The following is a 27998-nucleotide window of genomic DNA, read 5'->3' as shown; positions in this document are numbered from 1 at the left end:
CAAAAATGAAATAAAAATTAACGATTCCTGTGAATTTTAGAAACACTTTTCACACCTTTATTTCTTCATATCGCGTTCATTTTCAGGATATTTACAATTGTACGGGCCCGGGCAGTGCAATCTGTAAACACAAAACACAGCGAGACGTTTGATAAAACTGTTATGGAAACAATTGTTCTTTGTCTCTTGTGACTATACTAACAGACATCAGAGTGTGGAATGTGTTAGTATATTTTAGTTGGAAATACGAATCATCTGGGGAAGAGAGGATTATTACTAATGGGGATTAGCAAGCCCCACTGTTAGTAATATGCCTTGTCAGTTTAAAATCCACGCGGCCCCTTATAGAAAACATTGTGGTTAATTCTTGAGGCATTTGTCATCCTTGTTTGGCATATTTTTTTATTTAATTATGTACTTTATTTGTGTGTAATCATATAAACATTTTTAAATATTTTTAATCACTTGTTAATATAATACATATGCATACATATAATATAGATATTGTTTATTGCGAGAATAACAAAATGTTAGTGTTAGTCGCCGTGTAGGTCCCCGCACAGAATGGACTAATTCTTCCTATGTCGTGGGTATCGTAACAGGCGACTAAGAGAAGGCGAGGGATGGGCAGCAGCATCCCTCTTAAATATCTCCAAAGCCTAATTTCGGTTGCTAACCCGCCTGCCAAGCATATGTTATCTATCTATCTATCTATTTGCAATTATTATTATCATCAAATTTACTATTTTTCGTATAAGGTTATGACTGTTTTGTATTTTGTGATTTCATTTTTTTATAGACTATATTAATAGAATGATAGCTCCGCTTGTGATATTGGTATATGCTAGCAAAACATCAGTGAGAGATGATAGTTGAGAATAAATTCAGGTTAGTTGACCTATTATAAAGACACCATTATGATTTAACCATGATGGTTGTTAGAGAGGATCCGACTGTGATCGATTTGAAAGGTACTCGTATATTTTTGGCTCACCATTCCACCATAATTCTTTTTCTTACAGTATGTACTGAATTAAATCTAACGGATAGAATTATGTATTATTATGTACAATAAAGACTTTACAATTACAAAATGCTAATAGCTGAAACTGTCAAATGCTACATCACTGTTAGTTTCAATTATTAAATTGTTAGCAATTTCGCTAAATAATTCACCTGTTGGTATTGTTTTTGAAGTATATATATACAATAATTATTGAAAGGTCACAGATTGACGGTAAGTCATTGTGCCTTGACCAATGAGTCAAGGTAACATGCATCCTATATCTCATTGAAACTTTTTCTATTTACCTTATTAATTTCCTGTCCTATTAATAACTTATTTATTGGTTTTAATAAAGAGGTGTATTATGTTTAAAGTATTATTCTAATATTTACAACTATGTAGTAACTATACTGACCGTAATAACGTTAAGACGGCCGCATATCTTATAGAACCGGCCAGCCATGGGCAAGAAAGATGTTCGAGTGAGGATCTTGGCATAAAGTAGGATTTTTCAACGTTTGTGATTATAAATATAATTAGACATTGTACCTACAGACTATCTTATAGATAGTCTTACTTATATTTCCATTAAATTTGAAATATGTCTGACAACTTGGTCGGAATATTAATAAGTATTGCGTTTAGAATCAAAAAGTAGATCACATAATATATATTATGTGTTGATAGACTTTTCTGGAAGATAGTCATACAAATTACTAATTACATTTGTTTTAAATATGTTACTGCATTTCTTAGCTGATCGAGGAAATATCATTTATAATACGGATTTGAGTGTCAAATAATTTATTTGTTGGCTGATTATAGACCTATTCTTAATATTCATTTATTAGGAGATTAAAGGATTTGTTGCAATCAAGTTCTTTGTGATGGAACCTTTGAACACTTCTATTTATTTGTAACACGGAAATCAATAGTACAAGGTCAACGTAATGACACTGCGTTAAGCATTAACTTTTTGTAGTCTGTCCGTTGTACAGACGTCCTCAGCTCGTCTGTCGTCACGTCACACAATGGATATGTAGGAATGACATACCTACCAATAATTAATTACTATAATTTATACCTATTTTTTATACTTCATTCTAACTAATGTCTCTGCAAGGTCTTTGGTACTTGACTGTAAAAGAGATAAGTTTTTCACCCGCATGAATGTATGTAGTTAGTATTCTTTACTTCCTCCTTAATAATTTTCTAATCAAATGGTTGGATGAATTTGTTGTAACAATAGTATAAGACAAAGTAAATATAAAATCGTAAATCAGCGTTTTGTTGTCTTTAATAAAAAAAAAAAAAAACTGCTTCTCTTAAATAGATTTTATTAACAAAAGAAGATATAAATAGTTTCTAAATTCAATTATTCATTAATTCGTATCCAAATTCATCAATTGATGAAATAAAATGTAATTTCCTGAATCACTGAAATGGATCGTTACCTGTATAGTTCATTGTGAGATTGGTAATCACAAGTACACAGACCATTCGTGTTCTATCTCAGTTGTTTATGTAGACATACCAATGTACATTAATCATAAAAAAATTAAACATGCCTTTAAAACATATAAAGATAAAATTCTCATGTAAATACACATAACAATATAAGAAGCAAAAAATATATTTTACGTGACTTAGCTCAAAACAACTATGCTTCTGTGTGATAAAATACTGTGTAGGGATAAAGTTAATTTTATCTAACAGCCAGTGATGATTACGTTAAGTACGTAGGCAATCATGATATGATTACAACGTCCGGCAGTAGTATATTCACCAATCAATTTTAAAAAGCTCCATTATTAGGCTAAATTAGTTCAGCTAATCCTGCAGATTATATTAAAAGAAATATTTGTTTCAGATTCTTGTGATGCAATTATGGCTGTCGACGGTAAACGAGATGAAAAATCACTTAATGTTACTAAAGGCAATAACTTAAATACAAATAATATAATTAGGAATAGTATAAGAAAAAGCAAAATGGAGAAAGTGCAAAATGAGAAACTGGGACAGGACGACACAGATAATTGGGAAGAACTAAATTTTGTTCAAAAAACTAAACGAATGATGTCTCTTATTACAGTAGAGCCAATTTTGGCATGCTATGTGATGCCGTCGGTTCTTTCTGCATTAGCTACGCAAAATTTGTACTTAGAGAAGGCCTGTAGAGTTAATTTGGCATATGAACACCATATATGTGATGCTTTAACTCGAAGAGAAACTCAAAATTACACATTCGAAGAAGAAGCTGTTCAAAAACTAGTAGCTTCAGTGGCAGGATGGAAAACAGTATTACAATCATTCCTGCCTTGTGGAATTTTAATATTTCTTGGCGCCTACAGTGATAGAGTGGGACAACGAAAATTTTGCATGCTCCTGCCAATTATTGGAGAATTTTTAACGAGTGTTGGTCTCATTGTGAATACTTATTTCTTTTATGAATTACCAGTAGAAGTGGCAGCAGTAACAGAAGCAATATTTCCAGCTTTAACAGGTGGCTGGTTTACTATGTTCATGGGAGTATTCAGTTATATCGCAGATGTAACTACAGAAGAACAAAGGACGTTAAGAATCGGAATAGTCAACCTATTTTACTCTTTAGGAGTACCAGTGGGTGCAGCTCTTAGTGGAATATTAGTGAGAAAAATTGGTTTATATGGTGTTTTTGCTTTAAGTGCATCTTTGTATCTTATAAGTTTTTTCTATGGATATTACAGAATCAAAGAAGTCAAGAAATCAACTGACATCGTAAGTATATCGAATGATTGACTTAGTAATATAATTATTAACATACCATCATTGGGTACGGGTTGATATAACATAGTTGTTCTTCTGTATACAATTTGTTAGAAATTGCACGAATTGCACCAATAGGGTTTTCACCGATATCATTTAACTAGCAAAGCCATTCAATTGAGTTTGGCATAATGACCTTCTATCGATATTACCCTCATATAGTTTCCTGAGGGTTAATACAAATTGATCACTAGCTTTCTGTTTAGCTTTTATGCATTTAAACCCTGGTTGACAGTAGTTGCTTCGATAGCATGGATATTAATATCAGCGTCTCGCAAGATTCTATGTTGTCCATAACTTTATTTATGCTATGTATGTATCAATAATTTCCTCGTTAAAGTTGAGAAGCATTGTTTTGCGGATCATATGACCGTGTGAATATCCCGCGTTATATCGTAGAGACTAACGATTAGCTTATGTCTGAAATCGAGAATACTCATGCTAGTCTCCGATTGGGGACGACTAAACTTAATCCGTTTAAGGTACAAATTTGCACGTTCACCGTTAAAAAATCTTATTTACTTCTAATTACTTATTTACTTATAATCTTATTCACTTTATAAACCGTTAAAAAGCTCAGTAATTCCAGAATGCATCCATTACTATTTTTAAATGTATTGAGACCATAGGTGCCGACATTTCGAGTTTTGTGATCATCTTGAAAACAGGGTAAAGCTGCAACTTTTTCAGTAAATTCTACTGCTTGTATAACGAATTGTGTTCTGAGGAATTGACCAAAATGATTCTTCCAACTAACTTTTATCATCGCACTGCTCGCCATCATCAGGGAAATTAATCCTCAGACGGTAGAACCTCAATGGTCACGTACAGTGCAGTTTTAGAGAAGTTTTTTGCCACGAATACTCAGGCTGTGGAATAAGCTTTTTGTCGAGATTTTCTCTAGAGACTACAGTATGGGGTACTTCAAAAAAAATGAATTAAGATTTCTTCAGGGTCGGTAACGCACACCTAACTCCCCTAGTGTTGCAGGCGTCTATAGAATACAATAACCAGGTTGTATGCTTGTTTGCCAACGTTGTCGTATATGAAAAGTAACCTAATTTGAAACTCGAAAGCGTAAAAGTTAAATACTTTAATGTGTTTACTTGTTTATATATATCAGCGAGCATTTAACTAGCTAAGCTGCCTTGTTGTGAATACAATTATATGCTTCATTGGAAAGGACAACAGGTTGTCTATATTTATAGCAATTATTGGATCGAGATGACAGTTGCGGTCCAATTCCTGCACCTAATTAAGAGATAAAATAACTTTGATGAGAGTTTGTCATTTTGTATCTAATTATGATAAAATATATTCATTGATGACCTTTGGCACTATGTGTTGAATAATCCTATTATGTATTAATTAATATTTAGCTTCTTGTTGACATTCCAGTTAACATTACAGTTGTTTTAACAAAATAGAAGATATTATAATATTTATATAGACAGCTACTTGAGAAGGTGAGTGAGTCTTTTCTAACACACAATATATAATATTTATATAGTTAGAGCCATTATGAACGACTCAATTGTGTCAATAAAATTGAAACAGGTAATTGAATACAATAAATAAGAATATTAGTCATTCAAAACTATAATAATGTGCCATTCATTTAATAGAATTACTAATTGTAATTTTTAGTATAATTAGTTTTTATATAATTAGTCAAGCCGAATCTAAGGTTAAGAACATAGATCGCAAGATAGAACTGCAACCGGGCTCACTGCGGTTGCAATTCTGCGACACCGCAGTTTTGTACATTTATATAATCACTGTGATTTCAATGCTAGTAAATATGATGGAAGATGATCACAACATGATTGGTATAGAGTATATAAATTTTTGTCACAGATAAATTTAAAGAAATTTGGTAATAATTTATTAATTAATTTCTGGTAATGGATCAGCTGACTGATCTATTTTGATCCTCACCTATCAATTATTTACTGTTGCCCTATTAGCGTATATGTACCTATTTATAGTGCAAAAACCATAAACCAATCGTGCTCGTTGCAGTTAAAAATTGCTTTATGCTTTGTGTTTTGAGTTTTAGTGGAAAGATATATGGTAATAAAATCTATATAAATAAAAACAACTTGTTGTGAAAACGGCTGTACTTATGTGCGTAATTACGTATTTCTTTTTTGTTGAGTTTGTAATTGTCAGAATAAAGTCTGTATGAAAGAAAATGATTGCAATATTGTACAAAACAGTAAACAATTGGGATTAAAAAATCTCCATGATGAGTGAGAGAAATTTGGTTTCATTTTTTTCATTACTATACTGGTACGAAGTCGGCGCGGGTCAGTCAGTTAATAATATGAGTAAATACGCAAGAATTAAAGTTTTGCGTAACACGAATGCATAAAATTAAACTGTAATAAACATTTATTAGTAGTACTTTTGCTGTTATAATTTTATGTCTATATAATGATTGTGATCTACTGATTTGGTTAATAAATCTTTAGGAACAATTATTATTGAAATAGTTATTTTTAATAATGCTTGCAAAATTTTGTGTCTTATCAATATTATAACATATTTTAACCATTGTTCAACTTAAAATTAAAAATATTATATATATAAAGTTTATATTTACAAATTTATGTCACATTAATTATTGAAAAGTATTCGGATTTAATAGGATTAATTTTATTTAAGATTAATTTTTACTATTTTTTTTTAATTCGTTATTGTACACACTAGTTATAAGAATATGACAGAGGTAATCAAAAGTACAAAGGCGAGGATGAATTAATATGTAGGTATAAAACGTAAAGTTAATCTATGTACAAATATAAAGTAGTACTTTAGTATTTTGTGTCAATAATGACATGGACATAGCATCTCTTACGCAATGTGCTAAATATGTTTATTATTACGTGGCGTAATAGATGTTAAATAATTTTTATATTTAATTTTCCATTTTAGTTCTTTTCAATTGCTTTTCAAATACTTATATTATATTTTGATCCTATATTACATACTTTGTAATTGTGATAAATATCTAGCACTATGGGAATGAGCACCTTAGTAAACGTAGAGTTCATTATTTAAATGAAATTTTGTAAGAAATGAATTGAAGACTGACATATTATACATTAGTTAATTTCAAACTATCCCATTGTTTACACATATTTTAAATACATTATCGGGATTTAAAGCGATTTATAAGCTTTTACAGGTAAATAGTACATACATAACTGCTTCTTTATTGGCGACGTTACGACCACGTCATGGTGCAATTTACATCGAGTTAAGTCCCGATTATGCATTTAAAATATGTTGCATTTTACTGAAGTTTATATTTAAATAAGTAGTATCGGTATTTCATAATTTAAAACTATCTTTTTTTTTGTCAACTTTGAAAAAGCCATCATGAACTTTATTAGATATTCATTTGATCATCAAATCTAGAACATTACGGTACTAACCTTCGCGTTCCATGTTTTATAGATTTTAAAGTCAGCTTTTATATACGGTCGATATAAGAGTAACATGATTAAAACATAGAAATAGCTTTTAAATGAATAAATAAAATAAATACAGCGCCATTGATTTTCAAATTAAATGGAGCTTGTATTATGGATTTTTCAGAAACTAAAGATTGCTTGTTGTGAAGCAAAATCTTGTAGGCACCCGCTTGTGTGTGTTAAATTATCAGAGGGAGATTTTGTACAAAATTCGTTTGCTTGGTTCTGTTCCATTTGTGTTTCTGCAGTGAAGAATTTGTTTTTTTTTTAATTGGTGATAATGGAGTGGTAACTCCACCCGCGCTAACAGTTTACGCTGGCGGGGCACCAGTGAAGGACGATAGGTGAGGATGAAGCAGGTCACTTAGCCCATCGTGACGAATTCAACAAGAATTTTTACAATGGTTTCCAGGGGGACCACGTGGAGGTCGACCTGATAGGGTATAATGTTAGTAATTGGAATAGTAGTCCGCATTACTAACAACCCCCCTTCCCCCTACTATCTATATATTAACATAATATACAGGTCCTAGCAACACCAGTTGCTGTCTTTTTTATAAATAGTTTGTATGAATCCCTTTCCATTCTCCAAGGTTACTTTTGTACTACAAGTAGGCACAAATTGGTTAGGTTCATACTTAGTGACCTTTAATATTGATACCTATGTGCCTCTCACATACTGTTATTCAGTTTCGTTATTGAAACCGAAGCGTATTATGTAACAGGTCATGATTCTTGACCAATAATTGTTGCTGTCAATGGCGAATCGATTGGATATATTAATTAATTGTATAATTACAATACTTTTTTTAAATATTGTTTATTGTTAAAGCGATAAAAAACTGTGTAGCTACTTTTTTAATGGATGATAATGGAATAGTATTTTCGTCTGCGCTTACGGTATATGAAGGTGAAAAGGCAGATCAGCCCACCATGATGAATATACCTGGAATTCAGCACGATAGTTTCTAAGGAGACCACGTAGATGTCGAGATCGACATCTACGTGGTCTCATTGTTACGTTGTTTACGTTGTCAGATGACAAGGTATATTGCTAGCAATGAGATTGGTAGTTCGCATTACTAACAATCCGTTCTCCACCCCCCCTCTCACGCTAGCTATTTATCACCATGATGTTTTAATGGTCTAATACTGAGATGAATTGAATATAGCTTCTTGATTCACTTGGAGAGATTGTTTATTATTATATATAATAAATACTAATTACATTTAAGAAGACTTGTAATTATAAGTTTACATAGTGTTTGATAAATTGATTCGTGTATATATAAGCACCATTTATATAGTGCCAGGTTCGGACGGGACGGGACAGCCGTGTAGGGCTGAGTTGGACAAGGATATCGCAAATCTGCAATGTGTACACGTATAATTAATATGTTGGAATACATTAATACCGTTTCCTTGACATGTGTATACCGCCGGAATACACAATACACATTTTGTATTCCGGCGTTATAATATTCATAAATTGAGAATTTACGATTTTCTTGTTTGTATACATCGACACTATCGACGTTCTATGAATGGTGCTTAGTCTTTAATATTGCTACAGACACATACGGAATAGGCAAATCAAAGTATAAAAGATTAGCCGAGTTAATAACGTCCCATTTGCAAAGCTCGGATTTTTTAATAGTTGAAGATTGTGTTTTTTCATATACATTTAAGATATAACTATACGTCGAACTTATTGAACTGTTATATCCTTTTGTATTTACTATTTAATTAGATAAGATGAATTATTTGTGTACTGTTTTTAGTTCGTGAAGGGTTATTTAGCGATGTCACATTTCGTCATAGTCGTAAAATACTGACGGATATGTATATCTAATGTTTGTCAGATCCGTCAGTATTCTACGACTATGACGATTTGAGCTCAGTTTAGTTATCAGCCTTTATCTATATACATATAAGTCTGAATCTGATAGTTTCTAACTTTGTAGCAAAATTAAGACTGAAACATTATTAACACAGTCCTGAGCCCATGAGGGACAATATAGTAGAGCGTAGTTATTATAATTTGGAATAACACTGTAGGTAAATCGCTAATCTGCCTAATTGACAACGAGACAAAAACCTTTCCTAAAATAAATTACAGAAAAAAGTATCCTCTTCACGCTATTCAAATACATTTTTTTAATGTACAAGAAATATGTTTGTTTTGAGTAGACCGCTAATGAAACGGCCGTGGAAACTATCCGCGCTATAATTATGAAACAGATGGCAAGTTCAATGACTAAATCAGGTTATTCGAGCGTGACTGCATAAAAAGTCCGTCAACTTGACCCAAATTGGTGTCACAGTCGGATGAAGGGAGAGCCTTCAAAATTAGTGCTTATTGGTTACGATATAAGCTACTATTTAAGGTATTGATTGCTTCTGTGATTAGAGTTTAATTTCGTGTGACTCGTCTGGGCAGATTATTTTTTCCCGACTAAAAGGTAATGTTTTCCGGGTTATACATTACTATGCATATTATGTATTCCACGGATATCGCAATGCGTAGTCTATTGAGCTTGACGGACAGTGATGAATTACATTTGTCTTAACTGTGGGTGCTAGGTAGGATAAAATATATGAAAATAATCTAAATACCTACTACATTACTAATACCAGCTTAATTTTATTTTATAAATTTATATAATTATATATATCTTTTATCATCGCCTCTTAGACCGGTACACATATAGGAGTATCAAACTTACAATCATTAGAAGGCAACGAGTGTGCTAAATCGCTACACTACTGAGTTTTGTTAATGTAACGGCCATACTTGTTTTATATAATAATAAAAATACGTCAATATAAAAAAATAAAAAAAAAACTACCGGATTTTTTGTCCAATTGCTCATTATTTATAAGTAATTCGACATAATATTTACCCGTATTTGAATGTGTTCGTTTTTATATTGTATACATTCATTTTCAGAAAACAACCAGTTGCTGCCAATGGCTGAAGGTATTCTTTGATGTACGGTATGTGAAGGAGACACTGATGGTAGCTTTCAAACAAGGCCCGAATAACAGAAGATTGCGAGTCATTATGCTGGTAGTCGTACTATGTGTCGTTATTGGACCTATTTACGGTATGTTCTTTACTGCTTGAATTATAATCACATTCTGTACATTTACTACTAATGACATGCTCTGGCTTTGCACGATTTTTTTTAATAAAATGAAATATATCCTATAGTTACTCGCAGATAATGTGGTTTTCTATAGATAAAGGATTTTTGAAATTGGTTAAGTATTTTTTGAGTTTATCCATTAGAAACAAAAAGTCGAATTTTTCTTCTTTATAATATTAGTTTTGACTAGTTTTTATCCTTGACTCTGTCTGCGTGATCGGATATATTGATTGACCAAGTTAAAAAGTAGCCTATGTTCTTGTAGGTACATTTTAAATAATACGCGTATATCAAATTTCGTGACGATTGAAAAACGATGAAACTTACTCAACAATTACAATATTAAGCTATTTTTATTCTAAAATTCATTCTAATCCATTCAGTAGTTTTACGTGAAAGTTTAAGAAACATGTCTTCATTCTCATAATCTTTCACGTTTATAATAGTATTCAATTCTATTCAATTCAATCATCTATTGCTATTTCATGTTTCAACAATATAGGTCTTAAGTTATTAAAGGTAAAGAATCAACATGAACCCTGGAAGGGCACAGCAATCACATTAATAAATATTTCATAAAGTACATAACAAAATTTTTATATTATATATATGTATAGTCGATTAACATAAAATAAAACATTATTACATTAAAACAAGGTACAAATACAATTAAATTTTCCCATTGAAAAATTTCTGTAGTGTATAGTATATAGTAATAAGATTAGTAAATATATTAAGGGTGAATTTTAAATTTTATTTATCTACACGTCAGACGTTTGCACCCTATTTATTTATAATAAAATAGACGTCAATAAAAGTGACTGATTACTTCATTTACTACTCTGTATGAAGTGAGTTTTAATAGGTTAACGGAAGGTTTGTATAAAAATGATTGTAAATGCATAGTTCATTGATTGTCAAAGTTTATTATTGTACCGATTTCCAGTATGTTCCACTTAAATTAACACGCAATGAACGGTAGCTAGCTCTATAGTTATTTTCGTACTGGCGCATTGCGGCCTTGCATCGAGTCGCTATACTCAGTTGCAGTTATGTCATTTATGGTCTTATGGAATTGCTTTCTCTAACAAGGTTTCACTTTCTATAGAACTTGTCACGCTTGTTCAGCGTCGATGAACTTCGTTCAGGATTAGTTAGTAGCTACTTATGTAGCTACGAAAAGTGTTTTGTAAATAATATATACAAAAACACACGTTTCTTGTACATATTTTTTCGTTTATGGTCTTGTAAAAAAATACTATTTTCATTCTGAAAATTGTTGCAAACAATAACTATGGTAAGTAGATATATAGTGATTGGACTATGTACACATTCTGAAGTAGGTACGTATGTATGGTATAGCAGAACGAATTAGATTATGAGGATAGTGATACGAAAAAAATTTAGGTTCTTATTGCAAACATACGATTCCAAGTATAAGTTTATATAATTCCAAATATTCAGAATTTTTTAAACTGAAATTATATTACGTATCTACTCCAATAAATTAAATGGCATTAGGTTTGTACATAATCTTAGTATATAGCTAAGATTTTAATAAGTCAAAAGAAATCTAAATTTTTCGGGATAAAATTAATGTGGAACTAATACAAAACGATATAGACCATAGGAAAATATTGGTTTGTATCAATTAATTCAATTAAAAATAACGATACATTGGTATTATTACAGACAATAGTAGTTAGAAAGGGAATGTCACAATCTTAAGTCAATAATAGAAAAACAAACCAGTATTTGTAAAGAGTGTCGTATACTACAGGAACCAACACGAAATTACTTTCGTGTTCTGGATAATAAAATCTAATAGTCTTCTTTAAAATCAGTTCTTAATAAACACATTAATTTTCAGGTGAGATGTCTGTGATGTACTTATTCACACGATATCGATTCAATTGGAACGAAGTTGATTTTAGCATGTTCTCTACTTACGCAATGTGTACATCATTAGTTGGTAAGTATAAATATCGGATATTTTATTTATTTATTATTGTTAGTTTTTATTTTATTAATACAACTATATGACTTAATTTCTTCTTAAACACTATAAATTGCTATACATTTTCTCTAATATTTCGAAAATATAGTTTTGAGTCACCTATATCTGTGGATTCCTTAATATTTGTATTGCCATTTCATCTTGTATAGCACATCGATTTATCACAGTATAAAGAACTAAAAATTTCTTACATTTATACTGAGTTTATTTATTTTAATTCTTAACTTCTGCAATTAGGTATATTGATTGTTAAAATTAAATATAATATCACACAGTAAAACTACATAGTCATTTTAAGCTCATGACTTGAAGCGTCCTCACACAGTTAGCAGACTAAGAAAATTGATAATACTTACATAGCCCTTCGTCACAATATCATAGCTTGTAAGCAATTATTTACTTTATTTGAAATACAGAAAATTAAGATTGGTAGTTAATGCTTTAATCCACTCAAGATTTGCTGGAAGAGAACTCTTACAGAGTTAAGCTCGCCTGTTGTATATTTTCATTTAATATAGATTTTAACTGTGTAATTTTTGTGTATAATAAAGTATAAATAAATTAATAAGATATATATTATTTTATTTATTCATTATTATTTTGTTCTCTCTAAAAATTATAAATGAATAATTTAAGAATGTCGAAGTAGTTTACTAAAAGTCAAATGCCACTTGAAGCTAATATTAGAAAATGACTAAGGTATTTAGTGCTTGCCTTGTATTAATTGGCTATTTTTCAATTAGTTGACGATTAGTCGCATTAGTCTACCTAGTGATGGGCGATTTAATAGAAAAATCGTTGTTCCTTAGTAAGTTTAAATATGATCTAATAGGTAAAAACGTCATATAGAGTTGGAGTATGCACGGAGATTATAAAGATTGAGTACCATAACATGATATTTAATTAGGTGCAGTTTAAAAAAAAATTGCATCGACAATCTCCAAATGACGTATCAGAAGTATTTCTATTATATAGTTTAAAAATATGTCTGTTAAAAATAGAAATTTTTAATATATATCGACTTTTTATTACGAGATAACAAACTCAACTTTTTAATTCAATATTATCAATTTAGTTTTATATTAAGTAACATTATTAAGGCTGATTAAAATAGTCTGTGTACGAGTGTAGGTACAACTGTACATATGGAGTCCTAGATGTATGTAAATATCTTAAATATATTTCTTCTATTAATATATGTCTTAAAAGTGAAAAAATAGGTCATCATGTAGTTTACTAAATATAAAAAAAAAGATAATATCAATCAATCGATCAAAGGAAGATTTTTTAGAATAGTTGTACCTATACTTAGATACCTTTGTCGTATTTCTTCCACCAAGCAGTTGTGAATTTACAGAGTAGGAAAATAACATAGTACGCAGGAATGGAAAAAGGTGAAGTGATAGGCTTTAAGTTATACACTGTGATGTAATATATAATCATCACCTATAGACGTCATAAGTAACTCATGATGTATGTAGATGATGATTCTCAATTTTCATCACATGGCCCATTATCCAATTTGCTATTCCATGTCACATAAAAAAATCACGGATTTAAATATGCCCCTTACGTAGGTAACCTACCTTTGCTTTTTTACCTTTAGGTAAAACTCTTAGATTATGTATATAGTGTTTCCATACAAATGCTTCGAGAAAAGTGGGTCATCTTTTTCATACAATTTTGTGTAATAAATAGTTATGACTGATTCCTTTATACCTTCTATATCTATAATTTCTGCATCTTCTTAATACGCGACAACTAATTTTATTTAATAAATAATACGTCAAGATAAATTATGCGCGTAAATATATATATATATAAAAAAAAATGAGTCAGCAAATTTTACAATTAGCTGACAAAATTTGGCCCGTTTTTAATATTCGATGGTGGGTCTATATAATCAAGGTACAAGGTAAAACTATAATATTAGATGCAATGTCAACATTGAAGGCAAGTAACTGGGTAACAAACGTAACGTTTATATCATTTCAGGAACTTTGTTTTCCGTTGGAGTCTTTAGTCATTTGTTAAAGTTTGACGACGCAATTATTGGAGTAATATCTTGCACAAGTAAAATTTTATCCGGATTTATGTATGCCTTTGCAACAAAAACTTGGCAAATCTATATTGGTAAGAAAATATAATAAGTAATAGATATATACACATGTGATACAAACCCCTATGCAAGTATATATTAACATTTTCCTTAATTATATACATACATTTATAATATAGTATATAGTGGTAGGGAGTATGCCAGCATATAAACTCCCAGATTCAAAAACACTTGAATGCAATGAAAAATTGCTTAGTTGGTCTAGATTGTATGAATAGTGGAAACACATATTTGACACTAAATATAAATTTTGCTAGGCTTAATTGTTATCCCATTTATTTATTCTTTATTAACCAAATTACAAAAAAAAAGTCTGGCAGAAAGACGGAATCAATACAATATAGCATTCCGTCACAGTCAACCATTGGCAAAACAGAAATGTAATTATGCGGTAAAATATAATTATTTAAGTATCAATTTTGAAAGACATTAAAGTAATAGTTATTTATCTAAACCTTATAAAAAGGAAAATTATATTGCATTATAAACTTAAAAGCAACCGATGTTATCTCACAATATAAAAATTTCTAATATTTTTTTTTTTTTATAGCTCCATTAGTTGAGATTTTTAATGGAACATCGTTTATAGCGATGAGGTCTATGGTGTCAAAATTGGTAGAGCGGGATGAATTAGGTAAGTACAGGTAACTCATTAAAATATACACATATATGTATAATAATCCATAGACATTACTAATGGTAATGAATGAGTATCATGAGCGTCAGTTTATTCTGTGCTATTTATGTGTATAGGCGATGGTACCTAACCATTTTACATTAGGCGGGTCGTCAGTTTCTTTGCCATAATTTTACTTGTGCGATTTTTTTACCGGATAAGGATGGAATAATGCACTCATGTATGCCTAACGTTATATAATATCGGGGGAATGAAGACAGTTTAGAATTCCTTAAACATCCATCATGGAATAACGCGTGGTGGTCGACCTGATAAGCTACATTTATCTATATTTACATAAAATGGTTACGTTACTATGAATTGTTATTAAAACATCGCCTATCTTTTTATTTCAGGCAAAGTGAATTCATTCTTTGGTTTAGCTGAAGCTATGATGCCGTTGGTGTATGCGCCCATGTACACAACAGTATACACGGCGACTATAAAAAGTTTCCCGGGAGCATTTTTCCTTCTCGGTGGAGGACTTACTGTACCAGCAGTTGTCATATTCTTGTTAGTATTTTTTCATAAATAATCAATTAAAACCAACTTAAGATATAAATACTCAACAAAGTAAAAATATTACATACCACAACAATAAACGGTGTAACTCCAACTCCGTATCAGGAATCCAAAATCCCAGCTTATAACTCTGATCATTTAGAAATGATTTGGCAATCATTTCTAAATGATCAGTTCTAAGCTGAGCTTGTTTGGTACTGCACAGGGCACGTAACCCAGAGAATTCCGATAAGCCATGTTGGAAGCCTTCGTGTGTAACAAAGGTCGCCTAGAAACTCTTGACACGAGCGGCCGACGCTCTCACAAAATTAGTAGTAGTAGTTCCTAGCGTAAGTTTTACAAAGTTTTACGTTACTGATAAGTGACAAAAAAGAGTTAAAAATATCAGTTAAATACGTATATTGGTAGGAACCAATTCTGACAATGGGGCCGATTGAGGCACCATTTCTCTAAATCTATCTATTAATCTACTATTTTAATTTGATGATTTCGCAAAATTATTGTTTTATGGACCACGGTAAACAAAAATAATAACAATTTTGACTTAAATCTATGACAAAATTAGTTCATATTTTGTCCTTTCAATAAGAATACTTTAATTTTAGACATAGGTTTTAGGAAAATACCACCTCAGAATCGATTCCAACATCACAATTATAAATTAAAGTTTAAAAATAAAAGTTATTTACATCAATTGATTAATATATAACCATAATTCAATTAAAATAGTCTACAAAATACGACCTTAAATCTTAATTAAGTAATTTTACAGAGGCACAAAATTAGCCCAGTTTATTTTGTTCATTACAGATGGTTGTATTTAGCAAACAAAAAACAAATCAACGCAGAAGCGGCTGCTGCCGTCAAGGAAAACATGGCTAGAACAGAGGAAAAACAAGAAAAAACAGGACTCGAGAATAAAGCTTTCGAAACTGATGAAACTACATCGAGTGACACAAAAAAAGTACAAGATACAAATCAGACACAGGTAATCAATGAAAAGGCAGACGATAACATAAATCAGTCTCAAATAGAAATGGGTTTTACTGAAAGCATGCTATGTACTAGTAAACTTTAGTATTAAAATTTAAACAAGTTAGATAGCCTTTGTAGGCTACCAACCTCTTTCAAACCTATATAGTGACAGAAAAATAAATAGTGACGTTCTTGACAATCTCCTTGTCTTAGCAATTTTTACGGAACTATATTTTGTATCGCGACTTATTATATCTGAATTTATTTACTGTAAATATTATTAATTATACAATCTCGTACTAAATCTTTCTTTCTTTCACTCCTTCTGAATGTATATATATAAATATCATCAAGCACACATCTACATTTCCACACTGGTGACTCCCTTTTGAACATTTTCATTCATCGATTTTTGGAAGAAAAAATGACGGAGAGCAGCACCGTTTCCACAGTACGAGACGACACGTCATCCGAGGTATTTAAAGTCGCAATTAAAGTTCCACCATTTTGGCCAGAAGAGCCAGAGATATGGTTTGCTCAAGTCGAGGGCCAATTTGCTATTTCAAAAATTACTAGCGATCTAACAAAATTTAATTATGTAATCGGACAACTCGACCATCAGTTTTCTAAAGAAGTTAAAGACATTATTATCAGTCCGCCAGCAGAGGGGAAGTATGAAAAGCTGAAATTGGAGTTGGTTAAGCGCCTCAGTGCATCCAAAGAGAAGAAGGTGAAACAATTGCTAATGCATGAGGAGCTAGGCGACCGCAAGCCTTCACAATTTTTAAGGCATTTGCAGAGCTTAGCCGGACCAAAGGTACCAGATGAATTTCTTCAAACAATTTGGACCAGCCGTCTTCCTGCTCATATTCAGACCATCCTTGTGGCACAACCTAATGCAGATTTAGATGTGTTAGCGGATCTAGCAGATAGAATTATGGATCTCGCACCACGTTCACCTCAAGTTGAAGCGACAGCTCGTGATGATGCAGCTGCAGGACCAAGTTCTAGCAATCATATGGCGAATGAAATAGCCGAGCTGCGCAGGCAAGTAAAGTCACTTACCATGCAACTAAATCGTCGCCAGCGCTCCAGATCTAGGAAGTGTCAACGTAGCCGATCAGCATCAAGGTCTCATTCTAATTATAAGAAATTTCCCGTTTGTTGGTATCACCATAAGTTTGGCAGTAAAGCTAACAATTGTATCAAGCCATGCGATTACAATCAGGAAAACTAACAAGGCAATCGATAGCGGCGACCAGCGATTGCCCAACCTCCTGTAGTCGCCTTTTCGTTATGGATCGGAATACAAAGACTCAGTTTCTCATCGACACCGGAAGCGATCTCTGCGTCTTTCCACGATCACTACTACGACAACGTCGGCCCAAGACCAATTATCAACTGCGTGCTGCTAATGGTAGCGTCATCGATACCTACGGTTACGCACATTTAAACCTAGACTTAGGACTACGTAGACAGTTTCCATGGCGTTTTGTAGTCGCTGATGTAACAAAGTGTATTATAGGTGTAGATTTTTTATCCTTTTACAATTTAATGGTTGACTGTCGCAATCAACGTTTAGTAGATAATACCACTACACTCACTGCTACAGCTTCACTTTCACATCCATCCAACACAATACAGTCTGTAAAAGTTTTGATAGGTGATTCTAAATTTCATAATATTTTAATTGATTTTCCTGAAATTACACGACCAGCAGGGGTACATAGGACTATTTCACACAACACAGTTCATTACATACGCACAACACCTGGCCCACCCGTACATTGCAATCCCCGGCGTCTTGCTCCGGACAAGTTGAAAATTGCCAAACAAGAGTTTGAGTCCATGTTAGCTAATGGCACAGCTAGGCCTTCAGAGAGTCCGTGGGGATCGCCATTACATTTAGCACCGAAAAAAGATAACGGTTGGCGTCCTTGCGGAGATTACCGTATGCTAAATGCACGGACGATTCCTGATAGGTATCCGATTAGACACATTCATGATTTTACTCATTCCATTTCTGGATGTAAAGTGTTTTCTACTATTGATCTTGTTAAAGCCTATAATCAAATACCCGTAAGTGTTCAGGACATACCGAAGACTGCCATTACAACCCCATTTGGTCTATACGAATTTCCGTATATGACCTTTGGTTTAAGAAATGCAGGTCAAACTTTTCAAAGATTTGTTGATGAGGTGACTAGGGGATTGGATTTCTGTTACTGTTATTTGGACGATTTCCTCATTTTCTCCAAATCTGAAGCTGAACATGAGCAGCATTTACGTATTGTCTTTGCCAGGATGAAAGAATACAACATTGTAATTAATACTGCAAAATCGGTCTTTGGCGTATCGGAAGTAACCTTTTTAGGCTATCGAATTTCCGAAAAAGGTACTAGGCCCCTGGATACTAAAGTGCAGGCGATCAAGGACTTTCCTCCACCAAAAGATGTAAGGCAGCTTAGAAGGTTTTTGGGCATGATAAATTTTTATAGGCGTTTTCTGCCTCATGCTGCCCAAATCCAGGCTCCAGTTAATTCTCTTTTGGCAGGTTCAGTTAAAGGCTCTAGTCCTATTAACTTAACTGGAGACACATTAAAAGCCTTTGAAGCCTGTAAAGAAAGTCTCTCGAATGCTGCACTGTTAGCTCATCCAGATTGTGAATGTAAGCTAGCTTTAGTCACAGACGCCTCCGATACTGCTATTGGTGCAGTACTTCAACAATTTAAGAATGGTGCATGGGAACCTTTAGCATTCTTTTCCCAGAAACTCAGCCCTTCTCAACAAAAGTACTCACCATATGACCGAGAGCTATTGGCAATATATGATGCAATAAAATACTTTCGTCATATGCTTGAGGCTAGACATTTTACAGTCTATACTGACCATAAACCGATCAGTTTCGCTTTCCATGAACGGAAAGCCAACTGTTCGCCTAGGCAGTATAGACATTTAGATTACATTTCCCAGTTTACCACTGACATTCGTCATATTTCGGGTAAAAATAATGTTGTGGCTGATACGTTATCACGTGTTAATGAATTGCAAAAACCAGTCAGTTTGAAAGCCATAGCTGAAGCACAGGAAACTGATCCTGAATTATCTAATTATCTAGACGAACCAAATTCTTTACGTCTAGAGAAACGAGAATTACCTGGGAGTTGTATCTCATTGTACTGTGATATCAGTACAACAACTCCTAGACCATTTGTTCCTAAAACCCTCAGAAAGGAAGTTTTTGACAGCCTTTATTCTCTGAGCCACCCCGGGTCTAACGCGTCTGCTAAAATGGTAGCTCAACGCTTTGTATGGCCCGGCATCAGAAAGGACTGCAGAGTGTGGGCTAAGTCTTGTCTAGCTTGTCAGCGATCTAAAGTAAGTCGTCACGTGTCTGCTCCGTTGGGCACTTACGACTTACCTCGAGCACGATTTAAGGTAGTGCATATTGACCTTGTCGGTCCCATGCCTCTGTCTCAGGGATATCGGTATTGTCTCACCGCCATCGACCGTTTTACAAGGTGGCCTGAAGCAATACCGATAACCGATATTTCAGCTGAAACTGTCGCCAAGGCTTTACTTTCAGGCTGGATTTCTAGATTTGGCTGTCCTGAGCAAATTGTTACGGACCGTGGCCGCCAATTTGAATCGGCGCTGTTCGAACAATTATCTCAGATTACAGGGTTCGAACACAAACGAACTACAGCCTACCATCCAGCGTCTAACGGCCTTGTTGAAAGATTTCACAGGCAGCTTAAGACTTCCATCATGTGTCATGCGAATAGTACTTGGACGGAATCTCTTCCGTGGGTACTATTGGGCATACGAAGTTCTTTTAAGGAAGACTTACAAGCTTCTTCAGCAGAACTTACCTATGGAGAACCTTTAAGGCTTCCAGGCGAATTTTTCGACCGCCATTTGGAAGGTTCTACTGATGTCACTGATTTTATGGCTCGTTTACGTTTATTCGCCAATAAAATCAAACCTGTTGCTGCTTCTCGTCATAGAAGTGACAAAATATTTATTTTCAAAGATCTTGCCACTACCAATTACGTTTTCCTTCGCGAAGACGCATTGCGTAGTTCTCTCCAACCAGCATATACAGGACCTTATCTTGTATTGCTCAGAGGTGACAAAACCTTTAAATTGCTAATCAAAGGTAAAGAAGTCACTGTTTCGATAGATAGGTTGAAACCTGCCTACATTTTAAACGATCACACTACACTTAACAACCAAGACACGAACAATCCTGTAGCTAGGACTACTCGTTCTGGACGTCGTGTCCGATTTCCAGATTTCTATCGCCCTTAACCAGGTCTCATGGGGGGGAGTGATGTAGGCTACCAACCTCTTTCAAACCTATATAGTGACAGAAAAATAAATAGTGACGTTCTTGACAATCTCCTTGTCTTAGCAATTTTTACGGAACTATATTTTGTATCGCGACTTATTATATCTGAATTTATTTACTGTAAATATTATTAATTATACAATCTCGTACTAAATCTTTCTTTTTTTCACTCCTTCTGAATGTATATATATAAATATCATCAAGCACACATCTCTACATTTCTACACCTTCATAAATTTTGTCAAGGATTATTTACGTATATTTTTTCTCCTCTAATTCTTGTAACTGACAGAGATAATTTCTAAGTTACGTTATGTTAGAGATTATGAAAAATGAATAAATTACTATAAAATACGTTCTAGACTAGATAAATAGAAAATATCAACTTTAATTTTTTTTTAAAATCAATATCTACAAAGCCAGTCGTAAAATAACTTGGGACGTGAACAGTAAAAAAAGTCGGTTAATAAATGAGTGAGAAAAAAATTGTAAAAACCCGAAATGTAAATACTATTGTTATATCAGATAGAAACTGCGATATGAAGCATTGTGATAATTATTTACTTCTAGCTATTTCCCACGGCTTTACCAGTGTGAATCAGTATATAAAATATCCTATATGCTTAGTTACGATATAACTTATCTGTGTATCGAATTTCATTTAAATGTGGTCAAGTTTTTACGTGAAAGAGTAACAAACAAACATTCATCCATCCATCTATCTTTCCTTGTAAACTTTCATATTACTATGTAGTAATATGAGTTTACTCAAATATTTTTCAACTTTTAATCCTATATATATGTAAGAATATATCTACATATATATTGTTTGTAGTGGACACTGAACTTTAGCTCAGTCTTATCTAAGTTGTCGAAAACAATCTACCATCGACTGTACACAGTAATCAATCAGTCGATTGTTTGATGAGGAATGAATAGGTAGTTGTCCATATTGTTGAAGGTTTAATACATTATTTAGATATTTATATGGTATCGAAACATTTTTAATTATATATGCAGATATACTTTTTAAGACTTAATTACGACATTGTTCAATTCACTATGAAACAGTCCGGGTCTTATGACGTTTATTCTACCGAATTCGCGATTTAATTGACACGAATTTTTTCATAGTAAATTATTCTGATATTTATGTTACATTGATATTAATGACGACTTATGAGTAATTAGTAATTAAATGTAAGAAAATTAATTAAGGACTGATATAAAATGTGATCAGAGTAAGGTTGCTGCTAAACTTATATATACTTTGAACACGTATAGAATCTAAAGAATAATAATAGAAAAAAATGTAATAGGTCTAGTGAATATTAAAAAAAAAATGATAAAAAACTAATTCTTTAAAGGACCTTTGATTGGATCACCTTGGTAGATCACAAGATATTTGTATTAAGGTGATCCAATCAAAGGCTGATTCAATACGCGGTTTTTGCAACCTTATTCTAATAATAAATAATATGTATGTTGAAAATGTGATACCAATAAATTGTGATTTGATTTAAAAATGTTTTAGTATAGATATTAAACGTAATTATATATAGTAATGTCGTAAGCCATAAACCATATAAATAAAACTCCTATATATTATATAAGTCATATAAAATTATTGCATAGTTATCAGTGTCGTTTAAACTACTTAACCAATTATTAAAATGATTTATTTTACGTCAAATAAAGTATTTAAATAACTCTAAGACCATCATCATCATATCAGCCGTTATTCATCCACTGCTAAATATAGGCATCCCCCATAGACTGTCAAGGAACGGTCCAGAACTACGTGCATCCATAGACTTCTTGCAAACTTTAAAATTTATTCTAAATATGAAAGTATAACATTAAAGTTTGTATATGGGTTTCTACTACAGGCTGTAATAAGGAACAGTCCTTGACCATCTGTTATTCACTTCTTCAATCTAATGGGGTAATACCCTTCGGTTCATAGATATCATAGCTATCCATGTAAAGACATTTAAAAATATATTCTGTGGGAGAGATATTCAGTGTATTATTAATGATGGTAGAAGTGATAATAAAAATAATAATAAGCTATTAGATATATACTCAAATATTATAAAATTATATTTTATAAAGACAAAATATTTAGTTGAAACAATAAAATTATTAATATATTAATTAGACATAGATATACTTCATTCTGCGTCGACCATTACATTATTATAGACGTAAGATTTTTATTGTGTATAATTTCCTACAAAAATAGTACTTAAGCAGTATTTATCAGTCTATGTGAGTAGGTAGGTACTTAGAAATTTGTTTTATTGTAAATAAATAGAGAATATAATACCTATTTATATTTTTATTTACTTGCTCCCTGTCACGTTACAATTAAAATAGAATGGCAGCTTTAATCGTCACATTAAGCGTATGGGTGGGCAAAGATCTCCCCCCAGTGGGTGTCTACTGATAGACAGCGTCATTGAGGCCGGCTCAGTAACCGAAGCAATGACGAGATGATATATTTTTGAGAAGGTGCTTTTTGTATAAAATCATGCAATAGATAGATAGAATTAATCGTCACAAAATCAATATGAACCAAAGAAAATAAACAGTTTCGATTGCAATCGGTTCAGTCGTTTAAAAATGTTATGTTCTCGCCACAATCAAAACCATAAAGGAAATATATATTTTGCTTTTTGTATAAAAAGCAGCAAAACCAAGCAAGCAAGCAAAGCAAGGAGTATATACTCCTAAAATAAAAAATGTTAAGGGTTTTTAGCAATTAAGAGCTTGGAATTTAACTTTTAATTCCTCAGTATGCTTATTAAGAGAAATGGCAAAAATTTAATAAATAATAAGAATAGAAAATAAATATGTTTATTACAATTTATTGATTGAGAGTAAACATTTGGAAGAATAATAAAAAAATATAATAACAATATAAATCAAAATAGTAATAATTTCACCTCCCTTAAATACACATTGCCAGTTCTATACATCTTCACGCTAAGTATCTTACGGGGTGGCAGAGAGTATCGAGTGCTATAGGTTTCGATCGACATGTTTGAACTAATAAAACACGCCCTTTCTTATAATAACACCGATACTTCCGTTTTAATTCGGACGTAAGTATATACTGCGTTATGCTTGCATACATACTAAAATTTAACAACTGTACAAGTTGGGGACAACTATGGAATTACACGTGGCCAACTGTACCTTTTGGCTTAAACTATATTTGTCGAATATGGTTTCCCTATCACACCATTCATTTTATTCCCAACATTCGCTCTTGTTTCTATATCAGTGTGTTTCCTACCCTCACTCAATCTGCGATCTAAGACATATAATTTCATCCACATGTTCTATCAAAACATTATTATACTACAATTCTCGCAATGATTTTGGAATTCACCCATTCAAAGATTAGTTATTATTTTCATTTTCTATTGCCCCCCTCAGCCCATGGAATCGTATTTCATTACAGTGACTAGGGTTCGTAGATCAGTTTCAAATGGAGCAACTAGGATTGCACCATCTCACAGGGACAGTTAACTACTAGATCCATACTTCCACATTTATACTACTCAATCTTTTGAGATATTTGTCCATATATAAGAGAACAATTTGGCTGACGGTATGCAAACCTATCTGACGCTAGTTATATTGCTACCCATCAGCACATATTCACTGTTACATATAAACTGTACAGCGGAAAATGGAGCACCTATGATCTCATATTTAGAAAGAATGCCCCAAAGTTTATTACATTTAACATTGTTAAAAAAAATCCAAATCCACGAAACCGTAATGTTGCGGAGGGAAATATTGCCAAATACATTAATTAAAATATCATAATATTGTATAAACAGTGTTTCAATGCAGCATGATAACATAAGACGATATACATAATATAATATGAGTAATATAAGTATACACCTTTATACCTTTTAAACGGTGCATAACACTTCATAGACATGATGTGGTATTTCCTTTCCATCAAAAGACATGTACATCGATTGATGGCTAGGTTGGACCTGAAAAGGAAATTAAGTGTACATGTAAACCAAATTTCACAGTGGTTATGATTATCCATATTATCCTCTTAGCGTCTTAATGGCTTAAAAAATCACTATGACAATACAAAATTGTTAGCAATGGGGTCCAATAGCCCTATCGCTAGTAATATTTTATTTTAAGCCATTAAAAAAATTATATTCATTCATTGTTATCTACTATCGCATAAAATAAAGTATATAGCTTTGGCGGTTTTAGAATCTTACATCATAAAGACATATTCATACCTTGCCTGGTGTCAATGAGCCCTGCTGACTAGCTCTGCCTATATATAAAACTTCTCCAGATGATGTTCTGCCACCTTCAATAGCATTAGGTGGCACTGTACCACAACTGCACTCTAGCCATTGCACATCTTCTGGACGAGCACATAACACCTGTAAAAATTGCATTTAAGAAAGGCAATTTAATATAATCATTTTTACAAATATTTTATTAAAAAATTCAGTCATGGTAGTGGACATTACATTGATGTTTTGTGTTGAACCAGATCCATGGAATAGAAGTGTCTTATACAATTTAGTTCCCTAAATTGCTTAATGTTGCTTACCGTATGGTAAATCTAAAAGAAAATATTTAAATTTATTAATTTAGGACAACTAAAACGTATTATATAATTTAAAACATTGTTTATCTGGACAGGTCTATTGCAAATTTTGCTTTTATGTGACCAGGAGAATATTTTTACAAGTAGTTGCTACCACAGATAAAAACATTTTTTATTTATTTATCAATAGCTCAGTAGTTATTCTATATTAATATTTAAGATATCAATATTTTTTAAGGGTTTATACATTATTTTGTTCCCTATTTCATATGAGCGTACTTTTTATTCTTCAACCCATTAGGGATTGGTGGGGGGAAAGGGATTGTTAGTAATGGAGACTGAGAATCCCATTGCTAGCAATATACCCAACCAAGTCGACCTCGCGGTTCTCCCTGAAAACTATCATGGTTAATTCCTGATGAATTCATCATGATGGGCTAACTGGCCTGTTTTCATTCTCATATAGCACCCATCACTGGTATTCCGCCAGCGTATATCGTTAGCGCAGGCGGGGTTACCATACCATTTCCACTCATCAAAAAATAAACCCCATTAGGGATTATCAAATACATATTTATGTATATTAGTAGATTGTGTTCGTAGGTATATCCGATACATTCTGAATCGATTATTTTAGTCGGTTTTTTTTTTGGGTTAAATCTATAAAGAAAAATTATTATTATGTTATTAGTAATGGATGATACATGATTTGAGTCAGAACGATAAGTAGCGGCCGACACTATTTTAAGAAATACAGTACATATAAAACAGGCGTATGAGTAATGTCATTATCTAATTGAGGTTTTTTTTTTTCGGAAACCAAAACAAATTGCAAAGTTCCACAGTTTAATTACAAGCATGAGATAATTAATAAGATCTATATTAATTAATAAAGTTCAATGAGCGATATAAAGGAATCAACCTTTATGAATGCTGAAAAAACATACTTCAACCGTTACTAAATTAATACGGAGCCAATACGAAGTAATATCGATTATAAAACGATTATCAAAATCGACTTAGAAAATTAGAGAAGATAAATAGATATATAACTTATTTGCATTACTTACAGCACATAAATAACAATAGACATAGACATGGACAAAAAAAGGGAAAAATATGAAAAAAAAAATAGGAAAATATATAAAAGTAACGTAATATTTATTTTCGTGTTTTACGTGCGTGTGTATTTACTGAGTAATATGCGATATTTTCCAATTCAGACAGTTGTTCAATAATATAATATAAAATAATGTCGTACCTCAATACATTGTACTGCGTTTTCTAGACCACCCCAAGGAACATAAGCGGCACCATGTGCAACGGCCAGTTTTCCAGGTATCAAATCCTCTGCATGCCAGGCTCTGATCACCCAAAGAGGGCTACAATCATAACCTTCATAACCTGCAACGACAGCTCTGTCCGAGAGTTCGGGCGCATCGCATGGAGTTGCTTGAATCCACTCGAACGCTAGAATGTTTATTTATCCTTATGGGTCCGATTCTCATACTCAAAAATTAACTAATCAAGTTTAAATGAACACCTTGCTAACTAGTACAAACAATTATGAGTCCGATTATTGAAATTGTTTGAAGTTCAGTTCACTTTAGATGTTATAATGAGTGACCTATGAGTCAAAGCATCTATAAAACAAAGAAATTTTATGCTATTTGAATCCACAGACATTATTATGCATTGCACTAAAATATAGTTGAAAATATTCAAAGGCTATTTTTTTACTTTGGTGAAAGTATTATAAAAGAAAAGCATGAATAGTAAAGATTAATGTAAAATATGCCAGTAAGTTAAAAAGGTGTTTAATAACTGCGCCTGAGCACAAAATACCAACAACAAAATACCATCGAAATATAAACATGGGTAGAGCACTTTAGAGACCTGATTAAAAGAGAATTTGAGTGTATATTTGTAAAAAAAAAAAAAACAAAATTAATTGCAATAAGAACAAACGATTTTTTTAATTAAGTATATTATCACGATTTAAAAATTATATAATTTACAATATTTAGCATTTCAATTTAGGTATATTTGAATAATTATAAACTATTATTTCAATAAAAATTATCAATATCGTACGCCTCAGGAAGGCAGAATTATGTTAAATAAGATCAGTGCATACTTACCCATAATATATATGAAAAATTATAATTAACACACACAAGAATGTACGTGTACGCTTCAAATTCTCGATTAGAACTGAAATATGTTTTAGCATAAAGCTGATCAACTTGTTTAATTATACAGATATTAGCGTCAATCGACTTTAGTATGACAA

General features: G+C 32.3%; 3 protein-coding genes across 5 annotated transcripts in view; 2 read left to right on the top strand and 1 right to left on the bottom strand.

Moving 5' to 3' along the window:
* The window catches only part of LOC113518885 (solute carrier family 46 member 3-like), a 35161-nt gene extending 18310 nt beyond the window's left edge, over positions 1 to 16851 (top strand). Inside the window, exons 1-8 of one of the 2 annotated variants that reach the window (XM_026903910.3) lie at positions 2644 to 2741; positions 2877 to 3763; positions 10241 to 10397; positions 12310 to 12411; positions 14452 to 14589; positions 15126 to 15209; positions 15608 to 15764; positions 16584 to 16851. In XM_026903910.3, the coding sequence (XP_026759711.2) occupies positions 2729 to 2741; positions 2877 to 3763; positions 10241 to 10397; positions 12310 to 12411; positions 14452 to 14589; positions 15126 to 15209; positions 15608 to 15764; positions 16584 to 16851 (1806 nt within the window). In that variant the 5' untranslated portion in view covers positions 2644 to 2728. Of the gene's footprint in view, positions 1 to 2643; positions 2742 to 2876; positions 3764 to 10240; positions 10398 to 12309; positions 12412 to 14451; positions 14590 to 15125; positions 15210 to 15607; positions 15765 to 16583 lie in introns of those variants that run through there. The other variant, XM_031907188.2, reaches the window with a different exon arrangement.
* LOC128200510 (uncharacterized) lies at positions 2 to 27998 on the bottom strand. Of its 2 annotated transcripts, XM_052894136.1 has the most exons (5): positions 27847 to 27998; positions 26967 to 27175; positions 25386 to 25535; positions 25029 to 25118; positions 2 to 121 (listed from the first exon to the last, which is right to left on the bottom strand). In XM_052894136.1, exons 1-4 carry the CDS (start codon positions 27848 to 27850, stop codon positions 25032 to 25034), a joined length of 450 nt encoding a protein of 149 aa, XP_052750096.1. In that variant the 5' UTR covers positions 27851 to 27998; the 3' UTR covers positions 2 to 121; positions 25029 to 25031. The 2 variants fall into 2 exon arrangements, with proteins under 2 accessions (XP_052750096.1, XP_052750095.1); XM_052894135.1 differs by lacking the exon at positions 2 to 121 and having other exon boundaries at positions 23943 to 25118; positions 27847 to 27997.
* LOC128200512 (uncharacterized) lies at positions 17173 to 17985 on the top strand. The gene has a single exon (XM_052894138.1). It carries the CDS (start codon positions 17173 to 17175, stop codon positions 17983 to 17985), a length of 813 nt encoding a protein of 270 aa, XP_052750098.1.

The sequence above is a fragment of the Galleria mellonella genome, unplaced genomic scaffold, assembly GCF_026898425.1.
Source record: "Galleria mellonella isolate WM207_F2 unplaced genomic scaffold, CSIRO_AGI_GalMel_v1 utg1914, whole genome shotgun sequence".
NCBI lineage: Eukaryota > Metazoa > Arthropoda > Insecta > Lepidoptera > Pyralidae > Galleria > Galleria mellonella.
The sequence above is the reverse complement of the archived record's forward strand: the minus strand, read 5'-3'. Positions and strand labels throughout refer to the sequence as shown.